The following is a 24,542-nucleotide window of genomic DNA, read 5'->3' on the forward strand; positions in this document are numbered from 1 at the left end:
GCTTCCTCACTCTTGTCATTTTGGTGGCTTCCTCCTCCTTCCCCATCCTTTGGGGGCAGAACCCCTTGTGTGTTCCCTTTGAGGTCTAGTTCTGGCTCTTTGGACCCATGTTGTTTAGGTGCTTGTTGGTAGAGTGGGAGGGTCAGCTCTTGCTTGTGAAATGAACCTGGGTTGGAAACACCATGGGGTTTCACGCACAGAATGAGGGTCTCTGAATTCACAGATGGGTCCTGGGCGACACCATCCGTGAAGCCACTGTAAAACCTGATGAACCCGAAGCACCTAGAAACAAACTCAGTGACTCAGTTACTTTCTGGAGCTTGCAATAGAGTAGCTTCACTCATGGCTGGACGGGAGGGTGCCCTCCCTGGAGCAGGCTGAGGGCAGGCACCACCACCAGGCTCTTTGCACTTTTATCAAAGTAGTTGAACCTGATTTCTGCTGCTAATATTAGGTTGGTGCAAAAGTAATTGCGGTTTTTGACATTTTTGCACCAATCTAATGCATGACTTGATGGCTTGGACTTAGTTCTGAGATCCATTTGGCGCATGTGAGCATCCTCCATGCTCATTATGAAGCCACAAATACCCAGCAGCAGAGGCAGACAGTTCCCAATAATCTTTCAGAAAACTCAATTTCCAGCCATTCATGACAAAATGTCTATTGAACGGAGGCAAATGTCATGCTTAAATATTTTTAGTCTTTCTTGTCGGTGAGTGAATCGTTTGGAATGACAGGCTGCATATCAAGGGGGTGTAAGAATCTCAACAGAACATCGTTCCGTTTCTAACTTTTTTGTTCCATTGACTCTCGGAAACTCTCTCAGTGATTCAGGAAGCTGCCTGGGCTTTCTGACAGCACATTACACATTCAGCAGATCAATGAAACCCCTATCAATAGAACTGCGAGGAACCCATTGTGAGCTCTGGTCCTCTTAAGGGAAAAGCTCTTCCCACTGAACTGGCTTCCATCTGCACCTGCTTTAGATTCTGTAACTTCCTCAACCCATTTGCTGCTTCTCCTTTAGAGGTGCTCATGACAGAGGTCATTCTTTTTCCTCCGGTGGCTTCAGGCAGCAAAGGCTTTTGCTGGGAGCTGCCTGCACGGGCGACAGGTGAGCAGACGTGAGGGTTGTGACAGGACTCAGATGCCTCTGCTCCCTTCCCTCCAAAGCCAGAAGAGAGCTCTGAAGGGAGGAGGAAGAGGGGTGGGGCACCCCCTCCAGGGCCTCTCCAAGGAATGAATGGCTGCTGTTATCAGTTCCTTCCAGGTTCAGGTCCATCGCTTGGCTCTAAAAGATACTTTAGAATGAATGAAGAAGAGATTCAATGGATGATTAAGAATATAAACTGGAAATTTCTGAAGACAAATGATGAGCGATCGAATAGTGTGATGGGAAAAACTCAACCCACCATGGTACTGGAGGTTGAGTGAGTGGGCTTAGATTTATCCCTACTATTTGCTAGCTGGGTAATTTGGGCAAGAAATCTCTCCTTTCACAGTTTTAGTTCCCTTATCTGTGAAGCAAGGAGTTTGGAGCAAATAATCTCTAATGTTTCCTCTCTGTTTTTAAAATTCTCAGAGTAGATGGTTGCTATGCCTACCCCTCACCTTGGGCCTAATTCCAGCCCTCTCAGAATTGGCTTATGCTAGAAAGCAGTTGTCCTTGAGCAAGAAAGAACTCTGGGGCCATGAAAAAGAGGTTGCTTGGTGAGAGCTTACACATACCAATGGTAGACACCCAGTGTGAGGGGAGAAGACAGGATGTTCCAGAACATTCTCCCATGCCAGTACTAATTCCATGGTAGGTGAGCGGGCTACACAAAAGCATGGAGCATTTTCACTTTTCTTTTCTTTTTTTGTTTTTGAGACAGAGTCTCGCTAGTGGGGATAAATCTAAGCCAGGCTGGAGTGCAGGGGTGCAATCTTGGCTCACTGCAACCTCCACCTCCCAGGTTCAAGCAATTCTCCTGCCTCAGCCTCTCAAGTAGCTGGGACTACAGGTGCTTGCCACCATGCCCAGCTTTGTATTTTAGGTAGAGGTGGGGTTTCACCATGTTGGCCACGATGGTCTTGATCTCTTGAGCTTGTGATCCACTCACCTTGGTCTCCCAAAGTGCTGGAATTACAGGCGTGAGCCACCATGCCCGGCCTGGAGCATTTTCTTTTTGACTTGAGCTGGAGGCAAGCTGATAGAAACATGGAAACCCAGGCCAGCTTAGAGACCTGTAAGTCAAAGTTGACTTCGCTCCTGAGTCAGCTCCATCCAGCATTGCCCAACTCCCCAAACACTGCTGAGCTTCTGTTTATGTGGAGATGAAGAAAAGCCTTCTGTTGACTTTGTTTCCAAACCCTGCCTTTTGGAATTGACACAAGAAAAGGGCACACTGCTCTCCAGGCCTGACCATCCGGTCAGCAGACTCCAACCCCTGCCCCCGCTTTCTGGCTTTTCCTCCTCAAACAGAAGCTATTGAATCAGATATCAACAACACAGATAAAAAGGAGAGGAACATGGGCTTTGAAGCCAACACCAACAGGCTTATCACAAACTCTTGTCAACTTGTCTCTGTCGCTTCCAACCCCAGGGGTGAAAGATCAAAGTTTCACTCCTTCTCCTGGGGACAGCTCTGTACAGGGGTCCTGGTCCCCATGGGTTGGGGCACATGGGGCTGGATGTGCATCTTCGGGGAACACAGCTGGGATTGCAGAGGAAGCAAGGCCCCAGGTTCAATGTGGCTGCAGGTGGAGGGAGGTTATCACTTGGGATGGGTGCCCAAAGCAGTGCAAAGGCAGCATTCAGGTTAAAAGCATAAACCCTGCAACCAGGCCACCTGGCCTATCTCTCACAAGCTTTGCGATCTTGGATGAGTTTTTTAATCCTCTTGGTATCTTAATTTCTCCATCTGAAAAATGGGAATAATGCATCTATCTACCTAGTAAGACTGCTAGGAGGATTAAATGTGTTCATATTTCTAAAACAGTGTAGAACTATGCCTAACACTTATGTTGTGTCAAATAAATTGGTGGTCCTCAAACTTTAGCATGAATAAATCTCCTGGAGATCTTGTTTAAATGCAATTTGCAGGAGGACTTGGCTTCCTGGATGCTTGCGGTGAGGGCCCAGGGTTGTGTGATACTGACACAGGTAGTCAGTACTCCTGGCCACTATTGCTCCCGAGTGCCCCCAACCCTCTGGGAGCAGCAGGACCCTGCGTCCCTCAGGATCGGCCCTAGTTGCCCTAGTGGGCTGCTGGAATCCTTGTAGATTGTTGTCTTGTGTGTTGTGGCTCATCAGCCTGGAAAGTTCTTCTGCATCCTATCCAGGTGATCTTTCAAGTTTCAGCTCGAGCACTGTCTCCACCACGAAGCCTTCTTTACCTGGATCTGAACCTCTGGGAAGGGACATAAGCCCTTGCCTGCAATTCCCAGACTAATTTTTCATAAATGTGAAGCAACCTGATTTGTGGCAAGAACCACATGTGATGGCAAAAACCTGGCCTGAACTGAATTGAGGCTACTGATAGTCTTTATTTATTCCACTTACTGTGACTATTTAGCGGGCTCCTTTGCTGTAGAAATACTAATGGCTTTGCTGAAAAGGTGCTGTCCCCGACTCTGCTGAGGATGTTACATAATGGATGATATATACAATGTATCACTTTCCTAAAGCAAAAATAAACAAACCTGCATTACATAATACATCTAGACCTCAGATTTTTGAATCTCGCATCTGTGGCACATTTTACTCTGATTAGTTTCTTTCTCGACATTAAATGAAAATCCTAACAGCAAAGACCGTGGATTTAGCACAATCCATGGTGCAAACAATGATCAACGATTGTTTCCTGAATGAATGAATGCTTTCTTGCAGAAGAAACTGCATCTGTCTTCCCCATTCTCTGTCACATTCCCCACCCCCACCCCCGTGATCTACTTGTAGGATTTGTGAAATGAATTTCACATGGCTGTTTGATTTCTCCTCCTTAGAACCAGGCCTGCGATTTGGGTAGGCTGTTCCCAAACTGGGGTAAGTAGGACCTCCTGGCAAGACGATGTTTAACATAGCTATTTGGGCAGGGTTTTAAAAAAGAGGAGGCATTTCTAGGGCAGTAGAGTGTCTTTGATAAAATAATTTTATGAGATTAGGAAAATGAATTGAAGACTTTATCTCTGAGATGAAGTCTTTTTCTTCCTCCTCTTTTTCTGCTCCTTATGTATGATAAAGTTTGACTCATACGATATCAAAAGGGAGGAATGCTCCACTAGACCCAGCCCTCCTAGGCTGGAGGAAGGCAAGAACTCCAGGACAAAAAACTCGGAAAGGCACCTTGGTAGCTCCCAACCCCACTGAGCTATTAGAAGGGGGATGGGGAGACTCAGAAAGTTACGAGAAGTTGAGTGCCTGATGTATGAGTTAATAGGCCCCAGGCCCTCGGATGTATTGCAACAAGGAGAGGGAACAGCCATATTCTAAGAGAAATGGGATAATTATTTGGATAACTCACATTCAATTCTCACATTGATCCTAATTTCCTATGCCAGGTAGAGAAGTTGCAAACTCAAACACTTGCATGGGCCAGGCACATAATGAGTGACATGAGCCCGAAGTGACAATAGTGAGTGTAGGGGAGTGTGACCAACTGGAAGGTCCATGCCCCATCTAAAGAGGGAAGCCCTTGCTGACAGATGCCTCGTCTTCTAGGTTTCATTGTTGTTTTTACATCCATCTTCTGATGTTTAAAAAGAAGTCAGGGTCGGGCACATGGCTCACGCCTATAATCCCAGCACTTTGGGAGGCTGAGGCAGGCAGATCACGAGGTCAGGAGATCTTGTCCAACATGATAAAACTCTGTCTCTACAAAAAATACAAAAATTAGCTGGGTGTGGTGGCAGCACCTGTGGTCCTGGCTACTTGGGAAGCTGAGGGAGGAGAATTACTTGAACCCAGAAGGCGGAGATTGCAGTGAGATCACGCCACTGCACTCCAGCCTAGCAACTCCGTCTAAAAAAAAAAAAAAAAAGAAGTCAGAAAACTTGATTTTTAGGTGAAAATTTTCTATTTAAAAAAATCTCAAGAAGGACAAATAAAGATGAGTTGGGATCCCTCAACCATTTTTCAGCTATTCCCTCTGTATATTTTTGGTGCTCTGCCCTTATGATCTTGGGAAATCCACCTGTGAGTTCCCAAAATGTACCCACCATTCTGAGCTGTGAGGATCCCAAGTGGAGGTTGTTATTCCAATTTGCAGCTTCTCAGTCCCACACCAACAAGCAGGGAAGGCTCACTCTTCCGGGGCAGCCTCCTTTCCCAAACACAAGGTCCCTTAATCGTGCCCTCAGTGAAAACCTAAAGAAGATCACTAAGCAGCCACCAGGAGTCATTTGCCAGGCTCCTTTGCATAGACAGTCAATTGTGGCTCAGATGCCCAGAGGCCCCCAGGGAAACTGTCATCTCTGAAGGACTAAATTGTTGCTGAGACAAGGAGCTTGGAAATTGTGTCTACAAGTATGAGAGGCAGAGCAAAAAGGGCAGCTTGTTCATTTGCTACTTTTCAGGAAACAGAGAGAGTCGAGGGGCATCAAAACGCTCAGGCCAAGGCAGTGGGACTGTCCCAGCAGATCACTGTCTGCAGTTTCAGTGTCTTCGTGACTATCGCGCTGCCTCCTCTCTTGCTCTCTTGCCAGAGACTCCACCTGACATTTAGAAACAAGGTTGTGCTCTGTCACTCAGGCTGGACTGCAGTGGTGTAATCATGGCCCACTGCAGCCTCCATCTCCTGGGCTTGAGCAATCCTCCTGCCTCAGCCTCTGGAATAGCTGGGACTACAAGCAAGTACCACTATGCCTGGCTAATTTTTTAATTTTTAAAATGTTTTATAGAGATGGAGGGAGGTGTCTCACTATGTTGCCCAGGCTGGTCTTGAACTCCTGGGCTCAGGTGATTCTCCCACCTTGACCTCCCAAAGTGCTGGGATTACAGGTGTGAGCCTCTGCGCCCAGCCCCAAATGACTGTCTTGCAGTTAACCCAGCCCCTCCATCAGGGTTGTGAGGTGGGCAATCCTCGTTTATTCAGGAATACACACAGCCAGGAAACAGCAAAGATCCTCAAACAGAAATCCACAGACAACCCCAAACCTCCCTATAGCCAGCAGCATCTAGTTTACTGTAATCCAGTTTTACTGAGCACCCAAGGTACAGAGGTCATTGATTTAGCCCCACGCTTTCAGGTGCTTCTGGTGATATAAAGGGCAGAGACAGTCATACAAATAACCATAATAAGAGACAGAATGGGACAAAGTGCTGTAAGCTCAGAGGAGGGTTGGAACTTCATTTGGTGGGGTGAATCAGGAAGGGCTTCATGGAGGAGGTGACATTTGAGATGGGCACTGAAGGTTGGCTAGATTTGGATGAGAAGGTCACTCCCAGTAGAGAGATTTGTGGGAGCAAAAGCAAGAAGGTTGCAATGCAAGGGCTGCACGGGGGTGGAACAGTTCCATTTATGTGACTATAGGAGCATAGAGAAAAAGTGAGTTAGTAGCTGACCTTGAATGACCTTGGTCATAAGGAGCGTAGATTTTAGTTTCATTTTCATTGGTCAATACAGGCAAGCCTTTGAAGAGTTTCTGCAAGAGAATGTAGTTATTGGAGTTGGGTTGCACCAGAGCAAACCGGACTGGGAATTGGGCAGGGGGTAAGCGGGAGGTACAGTCAGGATGTTATTGTCATCACTTGGGCAGCGGCAGTTACAGAGGCAAGCGAGGTGGAGACAGGGTGGAAACAAAGGTGAGAATCCAGATGCCTGAGCTGCGATGGGTGTTTCTGTCTCCAGTTCTGCCTCCCCTTCTTCCTCTAGTGAGGCATCTGCCCCCAAATTCCAGCAAAACCTCTCCTATTCTCCAGGCCACCAATGACATCCACATTGATAATTCCAGTGATCGCTTCTCAGTCCTCATCTTGCTGACCTACCAGCAGGACGGGCCATACTTGGTCTGCCCTTCATCAACAGACTCTCCCCTCCCAGCCCAGTCTCTCCTGGGTCACCACTATATCCTGGTTTTCCTCCCACCTCTCTGGCTTCTCCCCCTTTCCTGGATCTATCTCACGATCCTGGCCTTGAAACCCTCCTTTTCAGTGTTACAGCTTAAAATACCATGTACATGCTGGCGACGCTTTGGCTCCAGCCTGAACCTCCTTGACATCCATCCTCCTATTTTCTATCTGACCCTTCACTTGGCTAACCGATGGCTCACCTTGGTGTAGTCCCAAAGGGGCTCCATCTTGTTTCCCACTCCTCCTTAAGACCTCTGGATTTGCTGTTTCTCTGCCCAAATGCTCTTCTCCCAGCAGCCTCCCGGCTGGCTCATGCTCCTCCTGATGCTCTTCGCCCTGACTCACCCCATCCAAAATTGCACCCTCCCATACTGCCTGGATCCTTTGTCTGCTTTATTTTCTCCCCTGGCTTTATCAACACTTAGCACACCATACATTGTACTTATTTATATGTTTCTCATTTGTTGCCTCCAAGATGGAAATGATCTTTCTTTTGTTTTAGTTACAGTATTTGTAGCTCCTACGAGTGCTTGGTACATGGCAGACGCTCAACACATATTTGTTGAATAAATGAGAGTGAATGCATGAATAGAAAACTGAACTTTGTCACTCTTTCAACTTGGGGAGCAAAACCATGTGAAAGGTCACTGAGGAAGTTCCAGTGCGGATGCCTGGAAGATCCAAGAGAACTCCCACAGATTTGGAAACACGGAGAAGGGTAAGTTTAAAAGGAGCGTCAGTTCAGACTGGGACATTTTCAGTTCGAGTGACTTGAGGAATGTCTCATGATGAGTCCATCAGGCTTTGGGAGATGAGGGTCTGGAGAGGAGCGGGGCGGGAGACAGACCTGGGAATTGTCCACGCGGAGGTAGTAACTTAAGCCACGAGAAGAGGAAGAGGAGAAAGAGACAGAGAGAGAGAGGGAGAGGGAGAGAGAGTGCTCACCAAGAACAAATTATTGGGGAACACCTAGTTTTAGGGGAGGAGAAAAAAATAGGAATATTTCAAGAGTGCGAGAGTAACCAGAAGATTGAAATGTCGTGAAAACCAAAGACAGAGTAAGAAGACAGAAGAAATCGTTGATAATACTGAAGGCAGCACCCTAAGGGGGAGAAAGAAGACTGGGAATTGGTGATTAGATGTGACGCGGAGCTCTGCCATCCCACTGCCCACACATCCCGATGAGCAGGTAGACGCCCTTGAGCACCAGTCAGGAGTGCAGTGGGAAGTCATGGAAAATTTTCCAGCGGCAGATTGACAAGATCAGAGCTTTGCTGGAAGCAGGCTAACACGGTGTAAGATGACTAGGAAGGCGAAAATCAAGTGGACACCCGTTAGCGGCATATTGCAGAAGTCCAGACCAAGGGAGGTCTAGAAGCTAATTAGGGGCTGGTGACTTCGATGTTCAACATGTGAGCAGGACAACGACCCAAGGTCATGGGGCTCCCAGGGGTTCCTGGACCTCAGGTGGGCACGGCCACTGCTCTTTGCATGTCACCAGCAGCAAGTGTTTCCCAATGCTATCTCTCTCAGCCTCTGTAGCTAATATTTGCCTCGTATTGATTCAGTATGTAGCCTGTTACTTTTTAACTGGAGCCTGGGGTTCAAAGGCCTGACTGTTGTTTAAACACTCATTACATTGGGGAGGGCATGTCCCCCTGACAACCTCAACTGATGAACAAGAAGGATCTTCTAAGTAAATATAGAATGCAGAGAAGGCAAGAGAGGGCCAGGATAGGGGGTTGAGGTCATGGCGAGAGGGGCTGTGAGGGAGGGTGACGACCCCAGCGGCAGAGTCTTAGAATTGCTAAGATTGCTACATAACTAGAATTCAAAAGACAAATCCCAAACTCAATCTTTCTGCTATAAACAATATTAAATACAGTCATGGGTTGCTTAACAACTGGGACACACTGAGAAACGCGTTGTTAGGTGGTTTCATCATTGTGCAAACATCAGAGTGTACTCACACCAACCTGGATGGCATAGCCTGCTCCACACCTAGGCTATATGGCCCAGCCTATGGCTCTGAGGCTACAAACCTGTACAGCCTGTGACTGTTCTGAATACAACAGGCAACTGTAACCCTATGCTAAGTGTTTGTGCCTCTAAACGTAGCTAAACACAGAAAGGGTGAAGCATTGCAAAGGCTATGATGTCACTAGGCAATATGACCAGGAGACAGAAACTTTTCAGCTCCATTATCATCCTATGGGACCATCATTGTATACGGGCTCCGTTGCTGACTAAAATGTCTTTATGTGGTGCATGACTGTATGTTACAAGTTAATACCTAAAATCCTTTAATAACAGAAACTGTTTTAAAAACTCAACATCTCAGAACTCCATCAAAGAGTTCCTGGGAGTAGAAAATCCAGTCTTCAGTCTCTGGTCCCTTCAGTCCTTCACTTCTGTTGGCCAGAAGGAAGTTTATGTTGTTCCTGGAAGGTACCTGGAAAATATGAGACGCTTGTTTTGTGGTGTGGGGAAGGCTAGAGGGAGGCGGGGGGTTCTGTCCTGTGGCAGCCAGAAAGGCAGTGCAGCGCCTTTTACAATTTTTATTTTTTATTATACTTTATGTTCTGGGGTACATGTGCAGAACGTGCAGGTTTGTTGCATAGGAACACACGTGCCATGGTGATATACTGCACTTATCAACCCCTCATCTACATTAGGTATTTCTAAACTGGGGCTGTCCCAGAGATCAGGATGTCTTTTCACACTGTGCTGGCACCTCATGTTCACAGTGGATTTTGTAGACTTTAGTAGGCCCCTACCCTCAAAAACCTCCCCAATTTGCTGAGACATAAATGCCATAATTTTGACCCTTATTCCTTTTGATTTAAACCAAGCATCACCTTTGGTATTTGTTAGAAATTCTTCTGGAAGGGTCATGTGTTTAGCCTATCAGTCATTCCCATCTTAGTACAAATGAGTTTATTGCTCATTGGGATGTGTGGGCAGTAGGATGGCAGATCTCCAAGTGGTCACATCCTACCACCTACAACTTCCGCCTCCTGGGTTCAAGCGATTCTCCTGCCTCAGCCTCCCAAGTAGCTGGGATTACACGTGAACACCACCAGGCCCGGCTAATTTTTGTATTTTAATAGAGACAGGATTTCACTATGTTGGCCAGGCTGGTCTTGAACTCCTGATCTCTCAGGTGATCTGCCCGCCTCGGCCTCCCAAAGTGCTGGCATTACAGGCGTGAGTCACTGAGCCTGGTTTACTCACACTCTTTAAATTGTCCTGCTGACAACTCCTCTTGGGCTCCTTGGCCCTCTCCCCACCTACAGTGCCAGCATGCTACTGCCTGGCCCCCAGCACAGGGCCCATCCTGCTTAGGACAGGTAGGACTGTCTCCATCCTTGCACTTTTTTAAAGGAGAGATCGGCTTAATGTGCTTGCAGATTTCCTGGGGAAACCTGGGTTTTCTGCCTGAACTGGGAAGGAGGATGGAATCCCCGCTGGCTGTGTCTCTGCTGGGGAAGCCTCCAGGCCAGGGTGGTCTGTCCATTACCCCCAGCCCCCAACTGCCCAAGCTGGGCCATTCGTGTAGCTTCTCCTGGCTGCTCTTCCTGAGCTCAGTGTTAAGCAGCCCCTCTGCGGCAGACAAACCACAGGTGGAGGTGGTGGGGTGAGTGAGGTCCTGCCCGACTCCACGGCCCACAGGGACAGTCGGAAAATGACCACCCTCGCCCTCAGGTTTCTACCCGGGAGCAGCGCCCACAGGGGCAGCTGTTCTGGGTCTGTACAGGAGAGGCAGGGGTGCCCTAGCAGAGTCCAAGGCCACAAATGCAAACAAAACCTGGTCCTCCAGGCCCACAGTACTGGTCCTAACTGGATTGATCGAGGACGAGAACCCCAGGACTCATGTGGAAACGGAGAGCATTAGACAAAGCAAGGCCGGCGCTGCAGGGCCACATACTCCATGAGCACGTGATTCCGGCTGCTGAGCCCTAGGCTTCTGAGCGTGGAACCTTCTGCCTTTAGCTGTGGTACTCAGTCTGGATAAGGCCAAATAGGATTGAGAACTTGACTCCTTGATTCTAGCAACAGTATTTAACACTCCCTTGGAAGGGCACTGCTGAGACACTACCCAAATCTGCCTTTAATCAGAGGAATGTGGCTCTCACCACCCTCTCGGCCCTATTCAGTTTCAGTCTGCTCAGTTTGGGGGTGCGCTTGCCCTAGTACCGTACACTCCTTCCAAACTAATTTGTCTGCAAGTAAGCCCTTTCCTCGGAGAGGAAAAAAGGCTTTCTCCAAGAACTGGTGTTGGCAGTGGGCAAAAAGGCGCGGCGGAAACACGGTCTCCCCTCCCGATTCCAACTGGGAACTGGGCAGCAAGGCCGCAGAGCTGCGAGGGAGGGGGCCTGGAGCTCTGGTAAAAGGGCACATCGAAAAGGTAGGTTCTAGGGGCACCTGGCCAGAAAGAGGATGAAGTTATCGCAGCCAGCTCAAACACCAAGGCAGAGGACCTGGAAGAGTCGAACCCCTGTGGGACTCCGTGCTTTGAGGGCCTGGGAGAAGGTGACCTTCCCCTGGAAGCACTGAGGGCTCAGGAGGCCTTGTCCCCAGGAGGCCCCCGTGAAGTGAGGGCCACTCTCCTAAGAGGTGAGGGGAGGGCTCTGCGCTGTCAACAGTCCAGGTACCCAAGACTTGCAGCCCAGCTGGGAACTTTGTAGGGGAAAGGGGAGGAGGAACGCGAGTGGCACGGGGCACTGCGGAGGGGGCTGGGCAGGGAGGAACACAGCAACAGGCTAATGGCACTGGCTGACCTTTTTCCCATTCTGGCCTAAGGTCAGCCCTACAAGGGACCCAACAGGGACCCTCTTGCCCTCTTCAGCCCCCACTGGGTCACAGCTGGGTGCTGCGGTCTACTTACCAGGGACTGTGTCTTAGGGCTTCAGTAAGCTCATGCTTGTTTTTTCCTGCCCAGTTCAAGTCCTATAAATGATTTCTTAGAGATTCTCCAGCCTGAGCTCTCCAGAAGCTCACTGTTTTGACAAGTGTTCTCTCCCAGAAAATGGTCAGAAAGCGGCCTTGCGTTCTTACCCCACGGACCCCTTTGAACATGGCTCTGAGGGTCAACCCCGGGAAAGCTAGTGTCAGAATTCCGGATACTCATGCTCACCACAAACACTTTTACCAGGGGCTTCAATATTTCACAAGTGCCTGATGAATGCGTGGACTTCAGAGCAGGTTAAAAGCATATTAATCTAGCAACTATGTCATTGATGTAATTCATTCCACTGTGTGGTGGTTTTAAGGATGGACATATAAATATTCACAGTGGCTCTGTCCAACTGTGCATCTCACGTGTACCTCTCATGTGTACTCGTAACCCTGGAGGAGGGGGCAGGAATTCCAGGTGCTGCCGACAGCTTCCCAGCAAGATGCCATCTACTGTTAATGGAAAAAGACAAGCCGCAAAAAAACAAAGACGAAATGACAGGATGACCTGCTTCCCAGGTATCTCCTCTGCCCCGGGGGACGGGCTGAGCACATCAAGAGGAAGCTGAGTACTAAAGAAAAAGGGAAACTTCTCCAGGAGCCTGAGATGATCTGAGCGGAATGAAATGGCATGGGGAAAAATGCCACTGGGTTTGCACAGGGCAGTGACACACGGTCTGGATTTTGACAGCACCTTTCTGAGAAGCACTCTGGGAATTCATTATTGAGTCTCCTTAACTCTCACACAAGTTGAGGGCCAGGCATACAAAGATGCCTTTTGAGGAATAGACTCACAGGGATTATATACATTTTATATAAAATCAGTAATTCTCTAGTTTAATAAAAGAATAAAACAGCAGATGGGTAAGAATAATGTGCATCCTCTTAGTAAGCTTAAGCTGTGTGTTTTGTGCAGACTTTAATTTTTTTGTATTTGAAATGGAGTCTCGCTCTGTCACCCAGGCTGGAGTGCAATGGCATGATCTTGGTTCACTGCAACCTCTGCCTCCTGGGTTCAAGCAATTCTCCTGCCTCAGCCTCCCAAGTAGCTGGGATTACAGGCATGTGCCACCATGTCCAGCTAATTTTTGTTGTTGTTGTTGTATTTTTAGTAGAGATGGGCTTTTGTCATGTTGGTCAGGCTGGTCTTGATCTCCTCATCTCATGTGATCTGCCCGCCTTGGCCTCCCAGAGTCTGGGATTACAGACTTGAACCACCGTGCCCAGCCAGGCTTTAATGTTTTTAACAGTGCAGAGCTTTTAGGGAGATGAAGGAAATGAACATACTATAAATCTGCAGGCATTTAAACCCCTCTGAAACAATTAAGACGGTGCATTCACAAAGCAGCTTTAAATCAAACAACCCATAAAACTTGATGTAGAAAATGTTCCAGCTTCCATAATTCTTTATTAAATATTTGACAAGTTGCATCACTTCTTTACAATGACTTCATTTTGTCACATTAGTCTTTTGCTGTCAGGAAAACAATCTGCAGTTTCTCTTTAGATCTCTCAAGAAAAAGAAAGCGAAAAGGATTTGTTCTCAAAGAAAACTTTTCCTGTGTGTATCAAATTCAACCATATTTTAAAGCTATTCTGATTGAGAAAATGAGCATTATCCATAAGTTGTCTTAAAAAAACTTCAAGGTAGTTTGGTTTTTACCATTGTATCAAATAGGACTTGGCTTCCTATTAGGAGGTGGGTTTGTAATAAAAAGTTACGAAACATTGAGAATTTATTTGGAATGCTTGACACTCTTTTCACCTTAAAAGTCACTGTTTTTTCATGTTTCATTTGATGACAGATCCTGAATTAAGAAATGACAGCAAATTAACATAACCTTCCTAGGGTTTTCTCAGGCTCCGAGGGTAGAAATTCACAGGTCACAGCTTGGAGAAAACTGTAGAAGGGATTAAGCTCTCACTCCCTTTTGAAACCAGATTGCTCAATAAAGGTGTAAAAATGCTATACAAATATATACAAATATATTTGGACAGCATATGCACGTATATATGCATATATATTACATACATAGTAGTAAAGGAAGAACAAAGTCACGTAAAGTTAACATGAAGGAAACGGTGACAATCTAGGTGAAATCAGTCTGAGTAAAAGGGGAAAACTGGCTTACACAGGAACACAGATACCTGCAGACACAGTCATCGTCATGAGGATGGCTTCCGACGCACTGGTACAAGGTTGAGAATGCAGTGCACGCAAGGTTAGGGACCAACGGCAATGCTACTCCTTACACACGGAAAACCAACGAACAGAAAGACATGCGCCTGAAACATGCATTGCTTTGAGTGGAACATCTTTAACAAATGATAGATACTGACTGAGAGGTCTGCTTGGAAAATTTCATGCCAACAGGAAGCTAACCCTTTTCTAGAAAACACTCTTCAAGCTCCCGTCCTAATGCTACGGCATTTTCTCTGACATACGGAGAACAATCTGCGGTGGGGGTGTGCGTATGCGAGTGTACAGACACTGTTTATTAAGGCTTCTATAAATTAAAAAAGTGGTCCAAAGAATATCACATGTTCTTCCCAGTTTTAAAATCTAAAGTACAAAGTGGAGTTTATAAGAATTTGTTTTTTAAAAACATATCTCAGTCCTGAAATTGGCAGTTCTGACATGACTTATCAGGATGTACCCCAATGCCTGAATGACAGAGGTAGCGTGTGATCTGCGGGGTGGGGAAGGTCAGGAAGGGAGCAGGCCAGGCAGTTACCATGCACAGCGGCACCCCCTACTGGCAAGGCAGAAAATGATGCCAGACAGCACCTCCCACCCCTCCTTCTTAGTACAGGGTACGGGGCAGGGTGAGGAGGAGAGAGGAGAAGAGGAGAGCTAGCACAGTGGGGAGGGGCTGCAGAACTGATTAACCAAGGCTCTCTGTATACATTTTTAAATTTCAGAGGTGAGTACAAAACTCTTAGGAAATACAGGAGTCGACTGCTAATGGGTAACTGTTAGAACAATTAAAAAGTTGCCGTGTATGGACCTGGCTTTCGAGAGGGCCACTGTGGATCTGGCGAGATAACAGCAGCGGTGCACACTGTCTATGAAACGATGGGAGACGTAGAAAATGGTTCAAATGTTCTGCACTGTTTCTCAGAATCTGTCACTGTGAGGCCGGGCATGGTGGCTCATGCCTGTGATCCCAGCACTTTGGGAGGCCAAGGCAGGAGGATCACCTGAGGCCAGGAGTTGAAGACCAGCCTGGCCAGCATGGTGAAACCCCGTATTTTGTATCTGTAAAAATACAAAAATTAGCCGGGCATGATGGTGGGCGCCTGTAATCCCAGCTACTTGGGGAGGCTGAGGCAGCACAATCGCTTGAACCTGGGAGGCAGAGGTTGTAGTGGGCTGAGATTGAGCCACTGTACTTCAGCCTGGGCTACAGAGAGAGATTCCATCTCAAAATAATAAAAATCATCATCATCATCATCATCTGTCCCTTTGTCCTTACGTAGGAGAAATAATACACATCAAGTTCCTCTGTATCCTTCACTGTCTGAATTTAGGGAATATCTGACATCACCTGCTGAAGGGTCCTGGAAACAAAAGCCAAGTGCCTTACGTTTGTTTTTGTGATTTGTTAGAGGACTGGCTACAGAGAAGCATTTAAACTACAGTAAACATTTCAGGCAAAAAGGAAAAGAGCACTGAAGCTGGGAATACGCCGTAACTCAGACAATGAATGAATGTCTCACTGCTGCTGGCTCCGGGGCCAGCGGTGGAGAAGCACAGGCTGTTGGGATGTTCGTCCCATCAGCACTTTCCAAATCCTTCCCCGGGTCGATGAGGGGCAGCAATGGAATCCTTGGGACCCACAGGCAGCCGTGATAACTGATATTAAGAGACCCACAACAGGCAGTGCGTGACTTCCGGCATGTACTTCCCAGCTTCATATAAGCGGCCCATAATAACTACAGCTTCAGCAGGCAACTGAAGACACTGCACTAAGGTGATTTCTCTGGCTTGGGAGAGCACAGAGGCTAAAGAGAGCCCAGGCTGAAGAGCAGTGTGGCTGCTGGGACCTCTGGGAGAGGCAACACTGCCCTCTTCCTGCCAGGGCTGCTTGCCGGGCAGGTTGGGGCCCAAGGAATGACCCAGCCACGGCTCCTTACCCAGCACACTGTCTTCACCGCTACCTGCAACTATGTTGTGAAGATGGCTGGGCGTGGTCATTGCAATTCAGAGAAACCAAGAGCTATGACCATTTTAGGCAAAGAGAGAAACTTCAAGAATTGCTGAGGACTAGGGAAACTTGTTTTACTTTTTAAAAAATACTAAACCCCCATTCAGCAATATTTGGTTGTCATTAAAATCAAGCTAATCTTATCAAGGGGTTGATGAACTGAGGTACCACTCACAATTACTGCCTTTCAAGTATTCATGGGGTAGATTTCAGTAATTCTTGTTTGCTCCTGGCTTAGAAACTGTCAGAATGATTTTTCTCTTATACTTTCCAATACTTAATATGCATTTAGTGACTGTCCTGTGGTTTTCAATACGCAGTTTACAAGATGACAGTAGAATCCCAGTTCTTAGGCTAGAATTGGATTTCTCCCTCTACAGTTACACGATCACTCTCAAAAACTGACAAAGCACATTGCTCAACTCGGGCTCTGGCATGGTTCTTAAAAAGAACTGACTCTGGACTATGGGGGCTTACAAAAAGGGGATTTTTGCCACTGAGACATTTGTTACGTTAACTGTAAGGGAAGTATCTCACCAATAGTCAAAACTAACGAGCAGGATTTTTTTTTTTTTTTTTTTAGTTACATAACATCTACGTTTTCTGATCACTACTAGGTCTTTTTTCAACCAACAATAAAAAGGAACCAACACTCGGCTCTGTAGAAATCTACCTTCTTTTAGAAACCTCAGGCCTCTGCACCCCTTTAGACAACTCAATTACAACCACAGCCTCCCACGGCTTCTCACAAGCCACCCAGGGCTGGGTAAAAACAGGCAATTTCTTATACCAAAAGGTCCTTTTTATGTAACAAACAGACCTCTCCAAACCACAACTGTTTTGCCCTATTGATGACTGGCATGAGATCAAATCTCTAGTGTCCCCTAACTGCCCCGACAGGGTCTAGGACAACACAGGTTAAAAAGGACAGCAGGGTCGTTATAAAGTACGACAATTCTGCAACAGAGACTTACACGTAGAAAAGAATCAAACTGTGCGGGTACCCTCAGACCTCCGCCACCACCAGCTCAACAGCCTGAGCTCAGCGGTCAAGTCAAGTCTTCTGTCTCACTTTTAATCTAGCACACAACGGACACAATGCAGGCAGTACATACTATCGAAGCATGCAACAGGTCATCGGTAACAAAACTCGGTTAGATTAAGTGTACATTAAATAAATCTTTGTAGTTGAGTAGAAATCACAGAACAGTTGGTGAGGACAGGTCTGTAGGCTCAGCTTTACATCCAGGTTTTTATACACCAGCAGCCAGATTCACAACTGATAGATATTGCACCGGAAGGATGTGTGCAGGGAAAAGAAATCATCATCACATTTAATGTTCATGATAAAAAAATAAAAACAAAACCAGATATGACCTCCATGTAGTACATAAAGTGCCTCCGGAATTGGTGCATTTACAACAAAATCTGGTTATTTAGCTACCATTAGCAAACGCATACAAACAGGAGACGAAACAGATCTGGTTTCTACAGTTTTGAATCAAGCAGTGCCAAGTTTCATTCAAAATGTCTCTACTACAAACAGCAAAGAGGAAGTAGAATAAAAGATGACTGTACAGCATCAGGAAGGGTTAAGTAATTTCTCTGAGGAGAAATGGTAGTCCAACCCTGTCTCAAATGTGTTAGAGCATATGTAATTACTTCTAAGGAATAATGGTGTGATTCCTTTCAAGTCAACACAAAATTTGTCATGCTATGTTACAATTCTCTCCGCCTGTTGCTATTACCTAAATTTGTACAAAAAAAAAAAAAACCCAAAACAAAAATGTAATACCCAGTTTTTCATTCTGAGTATGGAAAAAATTATCATTATGTCTAATATTATATTGGAAATTCAAAGTACTTGTCTGTAGAAGGTTTTTAGACAAAAACTTGCCTTCCAATTCTAATAAAGTAGAGGGTGGAGGTGTCAGAGTACTTCAAGAATAAAAATGTCATTGACATTAAGCCTGGTATGAAAGTGAAATTCCAAAAAAAAAAAAAAAAAAGCTCACTTTTCCAAGTACATGAGACATCTTTAATCATAATGAAATCTGAAAATCGGTCTAAATCATTTTAAAAAGTAAACATGAGTTGTAATACTATACCTGTAGAGTGATTAATTCCATTCATTGTCATTAGAAAGGATGAAAAATATTTATTAAGGGCTTTGCCTGCAGAGGCACAACATAAATAGCATAAGTCCTCCTGAAATGTAATTAGTGTACACATCAACCAGTTGGTAATTTGTGGTGGGAAATGCGGGAACTCAAGCTGGGACCGGGTTCCCGCATCCAAACTTGGATGAGTGCATGGCGAAGGCTCGGCTCCAGGGGCCATGCCTGTAGCTGCTCTCTGCCACCGCCTCTGCAAAAGTCTGTTAGGCAAATGCAAAAGTGCAAGCGGAACTTGCTTGAAGAACAACCACCCCCCAGGCAGAGGGTGCTTAATCCACCCCTTCAAATCCTTGAGCATTTTCCACGGCCATGAGAAGTTTCTCTCGTAAATCTTCAAAGGTTTCATATGGAGGTAAGTCAAGGCGATTAAAGCTGCAAAAGGAACAAAAAATGTAGGTGAAAAGCCACAACAGCACCTCCTAGATCTGGCATGGTGTTTGATTAAGAGAATCAAAATGCCTTTAGCAACAATTTTGATTATCTGGGGAAAAATAAAACAAAACAAAACTCTAGCTACGAAACATCCACACTAAATAAGCTCTTGTAATTTACAGACAAAGAACATTTTTGAATGGTCCATGAAACCTTTCCTCGAGTCAGAAGCAGATTTTGGAAGAATCCTGGTGGGAAGGGAAACATAAAAAGCAAAGTAACTGGCAAGATTTCCAAACCCTTGAACACACAGTTGATGCTTTTGGAGTTACACACAAATTAAGACTGTGTCTACCTCTAATACTATTACTTACTCCACATTAGGCCTCAAGCCAAGGGCTGTTCTCTGTATTAAATCACTTTATTTTCATCACAACCCTATGAAGCAGGTCATGTTTATCTCCATTCTGCACAGGTGCTCCTGGAGCAGAGACACAGGGCAAGGTGCCTGAGGTCACACTCTTTGTCATACAGCGGACCCACCACAGAACCCAGGCCGTCCGGGGCTCCAGAACACCAGTGCTAAGCTACCTCCTCTGATCAAAGTCAGGCAAAATTGACATTTGCTATATGGAATGTTGCATTTAGAAAAATTCCCTACCTATCTGAAGGCTTCAGCTGGGGGTGGGGGCTGCAAATCACCATGGTGATAGTGAGGGTTTTTAGACAAATGGATGGCCTCTGCCAGCCATCAAGCCTACTTGTCCATGGGATCAAGTTCAAATCCCAGCTCTGTCACTTGCCAGCTGTGTGACCTTGGGCAAGTCACCTCGCCTCTCTGAATCTGTCTGTGCTTCTGTGACATGGGGAAACTGCACACAGGGTGCCAAATGTATCAGATCAGTGGGTCTGGCATACAGCAAGTGCTCAATTGCTCAAGAGACAGTTATCAGTGTCATCACCCTTCAACGTTTACTGACTGTCTATATGGGGCTCGAGGCCAGCACCTCCAGCCACAGAACCTCCACCTCTCTGTGAGTAAGTGTGTGTGTGTGTGTGTGTGTGTGTGCATGCGCGTGCTGGTGGTTGGGGGGAGTTGCTGATGTGTATCTGTCATGAAAACGGCACACACACTTGCCACAGCTCACTATGACGTAAGAAGAGCCCATGTTCATGGAGTACTCATGTGGCCCATCAGCCTGTCTCAGTGTTATGAACCCTGGCCATCACTTTGTAAGGCAGGTAACGCTGCATCCATATTTCATAGAGGAGCATGAAACGCAGCGAGGTTAGGTAACTTGCCCTAGGTCACACAGGAAGCAGGAGAGCCAGGTACAGCCCAGGGTGCTCCAGAGCCCAGCTCCTGAGGTGCACTTGTGCCGCCTCTGCCGCGAGTGCTCACACTGTCTGTTTAAAACCGTACTGAGGTGTGGTTCCAAGAATGAGCAAAGTGACTTCTCATGTTGTAAAAGCTGACCACCACATGCTTGCTTTCGCAGCACATACACGAAAAGCTCACCACTGTCACAGCAACGGAAAAAACCAAATACTGTAGAGGGCCCTTTAACAACCCCTAAATGTTGAATAAGTCCCACTGAGCTCCACTCAGATTCTCTAACAGCCACTAAACACTAAAAGACATAGACAGTAAAACTGTGCTTCTCAAACTGGGTTCTCAGAAACCCAGGAATCTCCTCCAAGAGTAAGTACAAATAGAGGCTTTTCACTTTCTGTTCTATCAATAAAGACAGGACTCCACATCTACAGATGGCATTTAAAAGAGCCTTTCATGGCAAGTGGCTTCAGGCTTTTCAGCTGGGGTTTCACAAGATCGGAGGTTCCGAAGCACACTACTTAATGCTTCACTGCTTAGCATCTTAGTGTTTTTCACCTAAGTGGGTCATAACATCACCCACCTCTTAGGACCGCTGTGGTGATGGTGTGAGTCAATCACATCAAGTGCTTAGCAACATCCCCAGAAGGTACTGAGTACTTGGTGAGCGTGAGTTCCTATCACTTTGGAGGTCAGGACACATGCACCTAGCTTGCGTGTGCACTAATAAGCTGGGTGTCCTTGAGGAGCGCACTGTCCTCAGAGGGCTTTAGCGTCCTCATGCGGAAGAAGCATGGGCTGAACAAGATGATTTTTGTTTGCTTTAGAGTCTGTCTCAAAGGGCGGATGGGCCTGTGATTCTTAATGAAGAGTAATTTTAAATGTCCGAGTACTGACCTTTTACAGAACAATGAAATGAAGCCCTTTCAATGTCAGATGCTCAATAGTCACCACTGGAAAGCTTAATGAAAGGAACTCTCATCACAAAGACCCAGATCCATCAGCTTCTGCTCTTCTAGGAAATCAGATTTTTATTTTGAACCTTAACTGTGCATCATAAAACATGGAAGAAATGAAACCTATGTATGGCAAAATTTTATGGCAGAACTCTTGCCACGAAACAGACAGTGAAGTTTCTGTTTCCTATGTCAATACAGTCAGGGTCTGGTGGAGAGGAAAGCCATTTAGAAGCAGCAGAACAGCCTCACCATGCTAGCTGGTGCTGCCTGCAACTGCCAGTCCCCTCTGTCAGGGTCAAGTTAGTCTGGGGAGAATATCATTAGGAAAACTATATAGTTGCTTTCTTTCCATGACACGGAAAGAGGAAAATCAGCTCTGGTAAGAGCCAGCTGGGTTGTTCTCTTCCTGTAGGCAGATCTTTGTCCTTCCTGTGAATTTTCAACATGATTCTGCCCCAGAATCATCTGGGGAGCTTTGGAAATCCCACTGCCCAGGTCACACACCAGACCAATGAAGTCCAAATCAGTGATTTCTTTAAAGCTCTCCAGACGGTTCCAACATGCAGCCGAGGCTGAGAACCACTGAGTTCAGAGGTCTTATCTGGGAAGGTCTACCTGTGGCAGAATCATGCAGGCTCCGGCAGGGGGGGAAAAAAACAGTTCAATACTAAGACATGTGTCCATGAAGTCACAGAGGAACATGGGCTGAACGAACATGAAATTGGTTCACTAATTTGGTTTCCTTGGAAAAGTCTAAAAAGAAAGTGGGTATGTTAACAGAGGCAGTGTGTCTGGTGTAGTGGTTAAGGGCACAGACTCAATTCCGGTAGAACTGAGTTCACATCCCGTTATCTGGGAAGCTGTGAATCAGGTGAGCCTTGGGCCAGCCTCCTGACAGCCCAGGGGAATAACATATCTCATCAGGCTGCCATAAAGATTAAGCAGTGCCTGACCACAGATGACGACTGTGCCCAATAATTTCACTTTTCCTAATATTCATCGGTTAGTACCACAAGCTTAAGTTCTGCATCACCACCCACAGTTCTGGGGCTTGGCTCAACGCCGGTGCCTTTCACATGGAGGCCAGAATCCAGAAAACCGCATTTGACTCAGATACTGTTTGGATAAAAGCTCTGAACTACTCAAGCATTCTTCCCCTCGAATATATGCAGAGAATCACGCACAACGACTGCTCTGGATTTAGGCTGGAGTCAGCTCGCTTTCAAGGCTCTGACCGGCAATGACTGTATTCATTCCATTCGGAGAATCACGTGAATGGTATGAATGGAGAAAACACCAAACACCTTTCTGGTGAGGCAGGGGCATCCAACAGAAGCAAAAAACTTTTCACAGTCAGGTTTTCACAAATACATTTTCATGAGAATTCTCTCCTAGCTAGTACTTCTAGTTTAAGGGAGGGCGTTTCCTGTAGGGACTGTTTGGTTGCTTATGTTAGCTCAGTATGGCCGGAACAGGCTTTGCAGCCCCCGCTGCGTGAGAAACACAGGGCTACACTGCTCACCGTTTTCCAGAAGGCCCACTCCTGCTGCTTCCTCAGGAGCAAGAAATAAAGGCCTTTGCAGAAAACCAACATGAGGGACATGGGAGCTGGAGTTTGCAAGAGCTCCCTGAACCTGGCTTCAAGAAACTGATCCCATCCAGTCTGCATTTGTGCTGGGTTTCACGCAACTCTTCAGAAAACAGCTGCCACCCTCGTGCCTCACTGTGCCTCCTGAGAGGGCCTTCCGAGGACAGCCATGCTCCACACCTGGGCATCCTGGCCACTTGTCAGCCCTCTTACCCTCCTCCGACCACAGTCATGTTACTGCTCAATTCCAGGGAATTACGGGTTATTCATGAGCACAGACGGTCTTTTAAAAAGGTTGTTTCTACAGGAAATTTTATCCTAACTTCTCAACCAGTTTAAGGTTGGAGTAAAAACTCAATGTGTTTATAGAGGCTGAGAGCTGCCTTATCTAAGTATGGTGAACAATGAAAGCTCCATTACCTAGAAAAATGAGGGAAGACGGACTGGGCTCAGAGAAGAAATTCCCCACGGCAGGGAGGCCTAAGCCCTTTACTGCCCAACATAACAAGTGCATTACGTCTTATTAGCACTACTGTACAGTTTGTATTTTCATCCACATCACTGTCCTTTAATTCTCTAAGCTACTTACAGAGAGGAAACAGAGCATTCTCTAGCCTCGAGCCCAGCACCATACCCAGCTAAGCAGTTCAAATACTGCTGTTGACATGCAGGTGTTTTTGTCACTCACCATGTGTGAGCTCTGGGCAGTTTCTCAGGACTGCCCCACTGCTCTATTGTAAACAGCTGAGGACCATTGGAACCTAGACAAGAAAAGAAAAAGAAATGTAAGTGCCTGGGGCAGAAGAATGAAGCTATGGTGTGGTCTGCAGTCCAGCTACTGTCAGAGCAGGGACACCCCCAGCGGTGAGGCCTGAGACACTCTCTTCCGCTGCAACGTTGATATTTAATGTTGGGGGAAGCCAGAGGTCTGCACAACCTCACAGAAAGACTCTGCATCGTCTCTAGAATGGAACTGCACCAAGTTTAACAAACACGACAGTTCCGTGGAAGGGCAGGCAGCTACAGCCTCTCAGCTGGACCCTGGAAATTTAAATTTCAAACTTTTTTGGTGGTGGGAGGGTGAATAAAATGTGACCTTCAGTGTGCAAAGTAGAGAGTGATTTTTAAATCTATGGTAAACACTGAAAAATCCTGCCTACTGGAGGTGACGTTATACATCAGTTTGCAACCATATGAATGACCCTGCAAAACCTAGTTTTTAATGGCTTACTAAAAAAACTAAACTAGGAAAAAAAAAGAGCAGCCTTATGGATCTCTTTACAAACTGCCTCCCAATCCCTCAAGGTAGAAGCACCATTGTATCTATATAAAGTAGAGATACCTGTATAAAGTATACCTATATGCTATCTACATAAAGTATAGCTAACAGCTCTTTCATTGAACTTCTATCCACCCTATGCATAGCACACTGTCCTGAAACTTAGCCTTATGCAGAGGCCTGGGAGGCGGGGTTCTTGGGCCACAGTTCATGCCTGGCTGGAAATTCACAAGAGGGTAACTGAATCTAATGGTATCCTGCTCACCATAAAGTTCGGCAAATCCATTCATAGGTACGCGCGATGTCCCCGTGACAAACTGCAGTAACCGGATCCGCTTTTCGGCGTCCATGAGCAGCACAGCCTATGAACAGAGGCAGAGGGTCATTATATCCTCCACGTGACCCACAGCACATGCTGCTGTCATGCAGGCAGGCGGAACTTAATCTTATTTATATTGCAATGTAAGACCTAGACAGTTGACTCTGAAAACTGAGTAGTTTTTTTATGGCCACAATGCTAGCTGGCCTCTCTAATCTCAGAGACTAAGTGATCACAACGTCTGTCTCTTTCTTCTTCTGCCAACAGGCCAAAATAAATGATATAAAAAGCAAACTCTCT

At 46.3% G+C, this 24,542-nt stretch overlaps 1 protein-coding gene and 1 long non-coding RNA gene across 12 annotated transcripts in view; both read right to left on the reverse strand.

Annotated features, from left to right (window-relative positions):
• Nucleotides 1-1,161: 1,161 nt before the first annotated feature.
• On the reverse strand, nucleotides 1,162-7,408 carry LOC135276055 (uncharacterized). Of its 3 annotated transcripts, XR_010343611.1 has the most exons (4): nucleotides 7,252-7,408; nucleotides 6,545-6,624; nucleotides 4,506-4,855; nucleotides 2,575-3,663 (listed from the first exon to the last, which is right to left on the reverse strand). It is a non-coding gene; the product is annotated as an uncharacterized LOC135276055 (long non-coding RNA). The 3 variants fall into 3 exon arrangements; XR_010343612.1 differs by lacking the exons at nucleotides 2,575-3,663; nucleotides 4,506-4,855 and adding an exon at nucleotides 1,162-1,301; XR_010343610.1 differs by lacking the exon at nucleotides 2,575-3,663 and having other exon boundaries at nucleotides 4,399-4,855.
• Nucleotides 7,409-18,560: 11,152 nt separating this feature from the next.
• The window catches only part of NEDD4L (NEDD4 like E3 ubiquitin protein ligase), a 354,125-nt gene continuing 348,143 nt past the window's right edge, over nucleotides 18,561-24,542 (reverse strand). For all 9 annotated transcript variants that reach the window (XM_064379091.1, XM_064379096.1, XM_064379092.1 and 6 more), the window contains 3 exons: nucleotides 24,189-24,285; nucleotides 23,333-23,405; nucleotides 18,561-18,764 (listed from right to left, as the gene is read on the reverse strand). In XM_064379091.1, the coding sequence (XP_064235161.1) occupies nucleotides 18,662-18,764; nucleotides 23,333-23,405; nucleotides 24,189-24,285 (273 nt within the window). In that variant the 3' untranslated portion in view covers nucleotides 18,561-18,661. The remainder of the gene's footprint in view (nucleotides 18,765-23,332; nucleotides 23,406-24,188; nucleotides 24,286-24,542) is intronic.

Source organism: Aotus nancymaae, unplaced genomic scaffold, assembly GCF_030222135.1.
Source record: "Aotus nancymaae isolate 86718 unplaced genomic scaffold, 86718_ANA_hifiasm-v0.15.2.pri h1tg000020l, whole genome shotgun sequence".
Taxonomy (NCBI): domain Eukaryota; kingdom Metazoa; phylum Chordata; class Mammalia; order Primates; family Aotidae; genus Aotus; species Aotus nancymaae.